We start from the raw sequence: 11,065 nt of genomic DNA, 5'->3' as shown, positions 1-11,065 counted from the left end.
GTCAAAAAATGAATGGTGTCAAGGGATATTTCTTCTAAACCCGGCACATTTTTCAATAAATGATCTTTTATTTCGGCGAGAGTAACACCCCCTCCAGTTCCTGTAGTCTCTCTCCTTCTTGCATGAGCCTGAAACGAATGGCCTTTAATGAATTCTGTCGCACAGGGAACAAGAGTTGGAAACTTTTCATGGAGTGGTTTTCGTCCAATCCTTTTTTTAGGTCCATAAACCTGATTATTGGTATTAGTTTCAGCCTCAATCTGACCTTCATCGTTTTCGGGTTCGGGCTCAGGCTCGCTAATTTCTTTTTCATCACAAGATAACAGTTGCATGAAACAGTCTTTGTCTAGAAATAGTTCTTGAGCATCGATTAAAACACTTTGATTGGATTTTGAGGCATGTATGATGGGAAAATTTTCAATCAATATATCAACAATGGCACTTCTATGATCGACGGGTAACGATTCACAACTGATACAAAATTCAGATCTTACTTGGTTGGCCATTTCCAGAATCTCACAAGTAGAATAAGGAAGATGTATGTTCTTAATATAGTTTGACTCTGCTCTAATCAATGCTTCAAGCCAGGTCAAAGATGTATTTAAACACTTAAGCTTCAATGCATTTTTGTTGAGGGTATTACGAATATCCTGTTTTGTTTTATTCTTCGTTTGGGTGTGGTGTTTATTCATTTTTGAAATGATATTAGATACATTCAAGTAAGATGGTTTTTAGAACTTCCTCTTTTCTCTTAGCAGATACTGTGAGGGCACTCAGTCCAGCACTTAAAGAAATTTTAATTGAAGCAGCTTGTTTTAAAGTTTCCTTTAGAGCCTCAATGTTTTTCAGAACTTCCGAAGAAATCTTATATAATTCAGTAGTCGTGTTTAACCTTCCCTGAGTGGTTTTGTATTTATCGTACCATTTTGAAAAATCAACTATCAGCTGTCCAGAACAAGCAATAGCGTCAATGAAGGACGTGTTGTTGAGAACGTCATCAGTGACAAGTGGAGGACAATACATTTTTGCGAATTCAACGAAAAACCTTTGAGCAAAGACATTAGACGATAGAGTTTTTTGGCTGGTGACTTCACATACGTCTGGTAATTGATCAAGAATTGGTTCTGGTATAGGATCACTAGTTGGTTCTACTTCCTGACTGCTGGAAGGTTGTTCTGGTGCAGACGATCTTTCTGATGACGCTGTTTTGTGGAAAACGGGAGGTTTTTTGGTTCTCACGACGGAATCATCAATGCCACTCAATTCATAACCCGCATGGTCATATCTTAAATTAAAACCCGAAAAAAAGCTCTTGTCACTTTGCTAATAGGATATGGTATTGCCTCTCTCATACTCAGAGGGCTTAGACTACAAAAAATCTGAACTCAATTAAAACATTCAAACTTTCCAAAATCAAACTCGACTACTAAAGAGCAACAAACACAAATAATTTTTCTTTTCTTTTTCAAATTTCTTTAATCACCAAAATACTTGGTATAATAAAATATAAAATATCTCTGTTTTGTTTACAATGTTACAACAGGTTATACATTTTTCTTTCGTAAAATTTGATCTAGACAGCAGGACAATTGTCAGGGAAGATGGTATCATTGCCTGCTTCAAAATATCTTAAAATTGGTAAGTTGATCACGCCAAACAATCCAAAAACCAAAGTCTTTACATTGGAGGAATTTAGTGTCGCTACGCTTAAATGGCTTCCTCCATTTGAAGTCAATATGACTATGGAAGATGAACCCTTTGGTAGCGGTGGATTCAGAGATGTTCATAAAGCTTTTTCATACCAGAAATTATATGGTGATTATGTTGTTAAAGTTTTTCAAAAAGACAAAATTAATGTTCTTGCTGAAAGATCATTCACTGAAGAAGAACATGCAAGAAAGACTGTTCAGATGCACTCATTAGCGAAACATCTTTCATTGAAATTTACCCAAGCTGTACCAAAGGATTTTGGCAAGTCCTTCACACACACTTCACTTTATTTCGGAAAGTTCAATGATGAAAATTGTGAGCACTCTCGGGTAAGTTATGGCATGTCTCAAAAACTGAAAATTACAATAATTTTTAGATCGCATTAGTCGACAGAAAATGACCAAACAAATGACTGAACATGAAGGGTACTATGATGTAGTTTCTAACCTAATGTGTAACCTAATTGTTTTTTTTGACTCAAGGTAGCTGTAGTGAGCGAAAGTCTCAGCTTTTCTCAGCAAAACTTTATCATCAATTGTAGTATTGATGTTTCCATCATTGTTAACATATATAAGTTATGGCATGCCTTAAAATTACCATAATTTTTAGATCGCATTAGTCGACAGAAAATGACCAAACAAATGACTGAACATGAAGGGTACTATGATGTAGTTTCTAACCTAATGTGTAACCTAATTGTTTTTTCGCTGATTTTCGCGAAAAACTGCAAAAACTGATTATTACGTAATAATCGATGACGTCACTAAAACTAAAAATTGAATTTCTCAAGAATGGTTTATTCAATTGTCTTCAAACTTTCACCAAAGATGTATCTTACTAAAGTCGATCATTTGAAAAAAATTTCTTTCGAAATTTTGATGACGTCAGCAGAAATTAGTAAAAAAAGAAAAATCCTATTTTCTGCTTTTCTGCATGCCATAACTTATATATGTTAACAATGATGGAAACATCAATACTACAATTGATGATAAAGTTTTGCTGAGAAAAGCTGAGACTTTCGCTCACTACAGCTACCTTGAGTCAAAAAAAAGCAATAATGGTTGTAGATCTTCAAGGAGTCAATTACACCCTTAGTGACCCTGAAGTAGCAAGTCAAAGCTCTCATTATGATGAAAATAAAATGTATTTTTGTGCTGGTAATTGGGGCGAGGAGGCAATTGAAACGTTTTTGAAACAACGTATTTGCAACGAATGGTGCAAGCATATTAAAGAAAAGCTTACAGTCTAACTCTTGGAAAATAGCCTCTGTGCTTTCAAGATCATTTTCAAATTTGTTTTTATTTGCAGTTTCTTTTTAAAGTATTTTCTATTTTGAGAACATGTATTCTTTTGCTTACACCTGACTGAATCCATGTCAAAAATTTTTATGGATTTTAACTTGAAAAGTACGGTCTATTCAAATAGATTTATCTCTCTATTTTGACTCTGAATGAGAATGTCATCTCTTTTTATCCAAGGAAAGTCACCAGCATTTTCTGTATCCGAAAAATTTCCTTGCAAGTGTTGTAAATGAAGATTTAGAATTCTAATTTTAATCCCATTGTATTTTCTGACAGCAAATGTATACTCATATTTATGAAAAATGACAATTTTATCACAGTTGGTATTTTATTTTTTCAGGGACACAAAATTTAGCTGAAATTGAGATTTTTTAAATTGACTTTTCAAAATTCTACATTTGGTGGTATCTTAAACTTTATGCAATTTTGCAATTTGTTTTTTTCTTGATCAAATTGTGTGATTTTTGTTGCTGATATAAAACCTCTTTTTTTTGTTTGTAGATTTTTTTTATTCTTTTGTTAAGATTATTTGCAGCTAGGAATCCTGTTTTGTTACTTTCTTACTTGTTAAATGAAGCTCGCTGATTATTGTTTTATTCGACAGGAGACATTTTGATTTTCAGACTTTAATGATACATTTTTTGAGTCAATTTGGAAAACTCTTCAGTGATTGCCTTTCCATTATTAAAACTTTGAGTATTTGGATGGGTCACAGGCAAGAAACAACAAAAATTTATTAATTTATTGATAAATTTTCTCCCTACTCTATGGTAGAGCATCTTCAGATCTAACATAACTCATAAAAAAACCTATCTTATAACATCTAGCATCTTCAGACATTTGATTAAAAAATTATTTTTATTCCCTAGATAAAAAATTAATTAAGTTATTCTATGAACAATAAAATCATTAATAAAAGACAATAAAATGATTATAAAAGATTTTCCCATATGTTTGATAAAAGTTTAATTTCTTCTTTTTTATTTAGTAAATTGGTTTTGTGTTCCTTAATTGCAACTGCCTCTTTGAATTTTCTCATTTTGAAATTCCTTTCTCTAAAAAGTACTTTTACATCATCAAACTCTGCCTCGTGATTGGTTTGTTTCAAGTGTTGAGACAACCAGATACCTTTTCTTGCTCCCCGTTTGCACCTTGTTTATGTTCTTTCATTCTCGTTTCAATCGTTCTTCCCGTTTCTCCGATGTAATATTTCTCACAGTCTTTACAGTTTACTTTGTACACTACTCCTGACATATCTTGTGTTTCTACATTATTATTTGTTTTCACTTTCAATGCATTGCCCAACGTTTTTCCTTTTGTATTTGTATTTGTTTTATAACAGAAAAATATGGGGAAAATGTTTACAACTCGATTAACCAATTTCAACTAGCATCGAAGAGAGAAGACATTTTGAGCAGGGATATCGAATTTTTATATCGAAATGTAAGCGATCTGGTATCACACCGATTCACTGCAGATTAGGAGGAAGACGTTCCGCATCACCAACGACAAGGAAATTTCTCAAAGATACGGAGAAAAAACTTTTAAACAGATCGATAGTGAAAAATTATACAAAACGTTTTAAACAAAGGCAGATTAAGAAAAAACAAGACTCTGTATTGGAAGAAAATCTTTCTTTAAATGACTATATAAATGTACAACAGCTAACTGAAAAGAGAAATTCAAAAATGCTTGATCGAAAATCGTCACACTTATCAACAAAATTTCAAAAGCTGCTACAAAAGAAAGTTACCCAAAGTACCACAATATCAGACGAAGAACGGAAAGCACATCAACAACGAACTTTGTTAAACTTTACCGAAAAGGAAATACCAAACGAGTTTATACCATTACTTTCAAAAGGTCTTGACTTCAAAATCGCAACGAAAGAATTACCAGTGTTAGATTTTATTTGCGGAATAGAGGAGGCGGCCAAAAAAGTTACCAAGTATATCAGCAGCCAACGAATTTCGATTTGATTGTAAAAAGATCATTAAAAACGGGAAGAAAAACAAACCAACGAATATTGAACAAGAACTCTGTAATGGATTAAAGGAATGGTTAAAAAGTAATGGTCTTACCCTGATTGAAAATGACAAAGGTCGAGCCACTTGCATCATCGAAAATAAGAAAGTTGAGGAGCTTATTGACAAAGAACTTTCCAATAGAGAGCGATATAAACCTGTGATAGAAGACAATATCGAAAACGTCAAAACCTTGGTAAATAAAGAACTAAACAACCTACACAAGGAGAAGAAAATTTCAAAAGAACTTTTGAACAAACTCAAACAAATTACACCAGTAACACCAAGTGGAAGACCTACATTGAAAGCACATAAAAACCCACTCAAAGTCAGATTGATTATAAACACTCAAGGATCAACCTTTTACAAGGTTGCAAAATTTGTTAGTAATGAATTGAAACCGCTCACTACAAATGCAAAGTCATTCATTAAAGATACCAGTGATTTTGTAGATAAACTGAAAGTTTTAACTTTAAATGATGATGAAAAGTTAATAAGTTTTGACATAGCTGATATGTATCCTTCGCTACCAAAAGAAGAAGTCATCCGTGAAGTAGAGAGAAGAATCAACCAACACAGCTTCAAAACCAAGCTGAACAAAGAAGCTCTTGTCAGACTCGCCAGAATTTCAATTCAATTCATGACGTTTAAAATGGGAAATAAATATTACGACCAAGCTGATGGATTATTCATAGGATCCCCGGCGTCTCCGTCCTATGCTGAATTATTTGTCCAACGCATCGAGGAACACCATGTTTATCAAATGATTCATGCTCCAAGAATTTGGCTTCGAAAAGTTGATGATACCTTTACTATCTCTCGGCATGCTATAAATGACACTTTAAGCGAATTAAATGCAATCAACACAGCTGTTACCTTTACTGCAGAGGAGGAGACTAACGGAGAAATACCATTCTTAGACTGTGTGGTCGCAAGGTCAACAGATAACAAATTGAAAACCAAAGTATTTAAGAAGAAAACACATACCGGCCAATACTCAAATTTTAATTCTAATCAACCATATCATCATGTGAAAGTGTCAACAATCAAAACGTTGACTAAACGTGCAAAGATAGTTTGTACAAACGAAGAGGATTTACACAAGGAATTGAAATATATCGAAAAAAAAAACAATGCAACTTAATGATTTCCCAAATAATGTCGTTAAGAGAACCATAAAAGAATCTCTTAAACCAAACGAGAAAAAGAAAGTTCGAGATGAAAATGAGGAAAATATGATAAAAATGTATTTGCCCTACGAAAAAGGTATATCAGAGAAAATTTCAGCTAAAAGTAAACATTATAACGTAAAATTGGTCAATACAAAAGGAAAAACGTTGGGCAATGCATTGAAAGTGAAAACAAATAATAATGTAGAAACACAAGATATGTCAGGAGTAGTGTACAAAGTAAACTGTAAAGACTGTGAGAAATATTACATCGGAGAAACGGGAAGAACGATTGAAACGAGAATGAAAGAACATAAACAAGGTGCAAACGGGGAGCAAGAAAAGGTATCTGGTTTGTCTCAACACTTGAAACAAACCAATCACGAGGCAGAGTTTGATGATGTAAAAGTACTTTTTAGAGAAAGGAATTTCAAAATGAGAAAATTCAAAGAGGCAGTTGCAATTAAGGAACACAAAACCAATTTACTAAATAAAAAAGAAGAAATTAAACTTTTATCAAACATATGGGAAAATCTTTTATAATCATTTTATTGTCTTTTATTAATGATTTTATTGTTCATAGAATAACTTAATTAATTTTCTATCTAGGGAATAAAAATATTTTTTTAATCAAATGTCTGAAGATGCTAGATGTTATAAGATAGGTTTTTTTATGAGTTATGTTAGATCTGAAGATGCTCTACCATAGAGTAGGGAGAAAATTTATCAATAAATTAATAAATTTTTGTTGTTTCTTGCCTGTGACCCATCCAAATACTCAAAGTTTTAATTTGGAAAAATTAGGACACCATAAGCATATTAGCAAGCCTTGTAAAAGATTTTTAAAAGTTTACATTTCTTTTGTTTGTTTTATCTGGTTTTTTAATGTATAGTTATATAGTTGATTGAAAGTTTTTTGTTTAAAGACATCTATGTACATTTGAAAATTTAATGTCTTCCTAAGTTATATTCAGGAATCCTTACATTTGAGATTGATTTGAAATTTTGACTAAGTCTGTTTCCCAAAAACAGTGTGCTTTTAGAAAACATGTATTTTGAAGTAGAGTCGTTTTCGGCGTTACAAACTAACTTTCGGACAAACGGAAAAAGGATATTTTCGGCGTTACAAACCTTCGGACACTTTTGGAGATTGATGTTGTTTACACATTTTTCTTTATAAGTAACTCAATTTTCAGCGTCAGCTCTGAGGTTGCTTGGCATTCAGTTTCGACTAGGTCAATTTCTGAAAGATTTGGTTTGACCACCCCTGATGTTATACCATATTTTTGTTAATTGAATCAAAGGCTATCGTTTGCAATTATTAGATTTTCTAAAAAGACTTCAAGAGATAGCAAAAAATAATAGGCCAATTTCAGAGCCCATTAATTTAACTCGGTTGCTTATGAAAAAAATGTGTATACCCTTATAATGAACATGAAAGGAACCAAGAATATATATAAGGAACTAAATCATCCAACGCCCCGGGGGTGGTACTTAGGCAAATGGAGGATACGGTATGTGCCGCCCTTAAGGGTACCTTTTTTGGACTTCCAAAGCCCCGCTAAGGGCAAAATCAGGAAATCAAATTTCAGGAAAATTTCGCCTTCTTACCCCCTGAAAGATCGAAATTTGTCCCGCTAAGGGTCGTAAAATTCCTAAAATTTTCCTTTGTTTGCTCCTTTTTAGTTCCGGTAAGGGTCCAAAGTTCGAAAGTCGGGTGGCACCCCCCCCCCCGTCAGCTGCGGCCTTTATCTGTTATCAAAGTGATTAAAAAAGTTTAAAAAATCCACTACTCTACAAAATTAAAAAAAGCCCACTGCTCAAAATTAGTTTTCACCAAAATTACTTTCGTTCAGGTATAGTATAAGAAAGCCGCAGCTTTCTTATACTATGGTTCAGGTAATCATTTATGAATAGTTGTAGGTGGTTAAAATTAGAAAACGGGTCCGATTTTTTCTAATTTGCACTGACTCGAAAATTTTTCAAAAACTCAACCTCCTGGGGTATTGAAAAATAATTAATGTTACTTTCATTTGAATAACTGTATATAACAAAAGACATGAAAAGTGAGCTAAATTTGGTGAGTACTAATTTTAGATAATTCACTAAAAAATTCGGAACATCGTGATCAGGTCTATCCAAAACATAAGGCCGTATACTCTTTTGTGCCTAATTATGGGGGGAGTGATGGGGTACTCGAGGAGAATGAAGCAAATCGATTTTTGTTGTTAAGGTATACATGTTTAATGATTAAATCAGACAGTCTCTCTTCACAGAATTGTATTAAAATTCAAAGCTATGAAGGAGTAATCTTAATGGTTCAAGATTTAATAACGAAATATCAATAAGCAGGGGACAAATATTTTAAGCCGCCACAAAATTAGTGGCTTTCTTAGGCAAAAGTGACAAAAATGTTTTGCGAGGTGACGAAATTTTTAACCGACGAAATGACTGCCCGACAAATTTTCCGTCGATAAGGTATTAGAAACGATCGGACCTGAACCTTTTTTAGAGTTTTAAAAATGATATCGTCTAGATGAAAACTGGTTTTCTCAAAGAGGAGTATATGAATTGACCGTGAAATATATTAAATCTTGAACTGATTATCCCTTCATAGCTTTGAATTTTCACAAGATTCTGTGAAGATAGTATCTTGAAATTTTTTCTGAAGTTCAAAAAATAAGTTACATGCTTATAAAACCTAATCAAAATAAACATAAAAAAATGAATGAATGATTCGATAACCAAATATCCAATGCTAATAATTATCTTTTATATACAAAAACGGTGCAATAATATTAACAGATTCTTCAGTAGGATCGATGATTTTTAGCTGTTCACAAAGAAGCCATGTTTCTGGTTTAATGTAATCATCTAGATCATCGTTGTTGTAGATTCCAGATAACTCTGCGGCCTCTGCTAATTCTTCTTCTGTGACTTCTGAGCCTAGGAGAATAGAAAATAGATACGAAACTAGAAAAAAAATTATGTGTCCGTAAAAAAACTATGGCACGCCTGAGCGGACAAAAATGCTATCTTTCAAAATTACATACTTTCTTCCAAAAAAATATGCGCGATCTTCAAAATGTGGGGGGCATCCGAGATTACGGAATCGCGGGATTTTATCATCAATCAATATATTTTCAAACTAAAAACGTACCACATTCTCGAAAATCCCAATTTTGTGGGAAGCTGTAGATGTGAGCAGGTTTTCCTGTTGGCAAGTACGTGTCTTTTTGTTTTCGGATTCGATGATTGTTCCATAAATATCAATGAATATATCCGTTTGATATTGAATTATCGGCACCATGACATAAGCAAGAATTTCTCTACTAGAAAAAGAAAAAGGAAATCTTAAAGTGAAAATAACTAAAAATTCAGTTTTTTCAATGTAAATTATAATCAATTAAGGTGCATATAGTTTAAAATGATATGCAGATTTTCCTAGGTTAAAATCCTTAAACATTATTTGGGTAATAAATTTTGAAATATACATGAAAACACAGATTTAATTGTTTTTTATTCAAATTCCAAATTCTCAATGACTCAAATTTTCAGAGATGCTTCACATTCCTAAAAGAATTCTCACAAAAAGATCCTTGCATTAAAATTCATCCTTAATTTATGCAAAACGAAATTCCAGGAGAAAATTTATGCGAAAAATGAGAAATTGATGGTAATTTCAGTTCTTGAGCTTGCTCTTGACTCAAATTTTCAGAGATGCTTCACATCCCTAAAAGGTTACTCATAAAAAGATTCTCACATTAAAATTCATCCTTAATTTATGCAAAACGAAATTCCAGGAGAAAATTTATGCACGAAAAAACAAAATGACTGTGGGAGGCATAATGACCTGGTGACCGTTTTTCTCTCAAATTCATCTAAACTTTCAGCATTGCATTACCACAATAAATGAAACTAGAGTATTCTTTAAGAAATTTTTGTTAAATCATTAATTTTTATCTTCTATATTCTAATCACCTGCTCTTTATTTCATTTTCAGGATCCTGGATATGGAATGTTCATGCAATACTGACGAAACAATTTCTTTAAGACAGCAAAATGATTAAGATGTTTCTTCCGAATCGAAATTACCAGCAATGCTCAAATGAATTCAATTCAACTCATCCACCATGTATTCCATTACAGTTATATTTTTTCTCTAAAGAAAATTATGAAAAAAGTGAATTACAACATATAAAGAAAATGCATAATCAAATCAAAATTCTTGTGAAAAAATCAAACAAAGCAGGTCAAAATGTTTTAGCTTTGTGTTCAAAATTATCACTCTAGTTAGTATATTATTAACTTTTTAAATCAAGGATTTTTATTTGTAACGTGTTAGAAAATTACGCCATAAAAGAGAATAAGCATTTCTTCCTATTTAAAAGTTTTTATTTGTAAAGTGTTCGAAAAATACCCCATAAAAGAGCATAAGCATTTCTTCCTATTCAAACAAAATCTTGAGAGTAAAAGAGAGAAAGAAACATTAATATTAGGTTAAGAATGTCTTTTTGCTTCAAATATGATTTTATAAAATCTCTAAAAATATTGATAACAAAATGTACGAAAATATAACAAAATATAATAGATAATATAAAATTTACTACTTTTATATAAGGCCAGGCCAGGCCATTTTAATTTATTGTTAGACTCAACTCCACATTTGCTACTAATGAAAAATAATAATATTGAATTTCCGAAATTTGAATTGAATTTATTTTATTGACCAACATGTCATATTTTTGACATGGAAAGTATAAAAATACCACTTAAAAATCTTTTTTGATTTATGATTAAAACAAAAGATCTATAAAATTATTAACAAACTAAAAAATAACTGAAAAAAAAAATTATTGAA

The 11,065-nt window shown here is 32.1% G+C and overlaps 1 protein-coding gene across 1 annotated transcript; it reads left to right on the top strand.

Annotated features, from left to right (window-relative positions):
• The first annotated feature begins 1,736 nt into the window (after nucleotides 1–1,736).
• LOC136811890 (repetitive organellar protein-like) lies at nucleotides 1,737–6,747 on the top strand. Its single transcript, XM_067068512.1, has 3 exons — nucleotides 1,737–2,039; nucleotides 4,935–5,999; nucleotides 6,205–6,747. The coding sequence occupies exons 1-3, from the start codon at nucleotides 1,737–1,739 to the stop codon at nucleotides 6,745–6,747; spliced, it is 1,911 nt and encodes a 636-aa protein (XP_066924613.1).
• The last annotated feature ends 4,318 nt before the right edge of the window (nucleotides 6,748–11,065 follow it).

Source organism: Clytia hemisphaerica, unplaced genomic scaffold (genome assembly GCF_902728285.1).
Source record: "Clytia hemisphaerica strain Z4C2 unplaced genomic scaffold, Clytia hemisphaerica genome assembly, whole genome shotgun sequence".
Lineage (NCBI taxonomy): Eukaryota > Metazoa > Cnidaria > Hydrozoa > Leptothecata > Clytiidae > Clytia > Clytia hemisphaerica.
Note: the sequence above shows the minus strand (reverse complement) of the source record. Positions and strands in the feature narration are given on the sequence as shown.

What these genes read in the sequence shown, in the direction of transcription:
- LOC136811890 (XM_067068512.1), top strand. Translation starts at nt 1,737, where the DNA reads ATGACTATGGAAGATGAACCCTTTGGTAGCGGTGGATTCAGAGATGTT. An exon ending in AAAATTGTGAGCACTCTCGG is followed by an intron (nt 2,040 to 4,934) that starts GTAAGTTATGGC and finishes TTTGCGGAATAG; the next exon opens with AGGAGGCGGCCAAAAAAGTT. An exon ending in ATAACAAATTGAAAACCAAA is followed by an intron (nt 6,000 to 6,204) that starts GTATTTAAGAAG and finishes AATGTCGTTAAG; the next exon opens with AGAACCATAAAAGAATCTCT.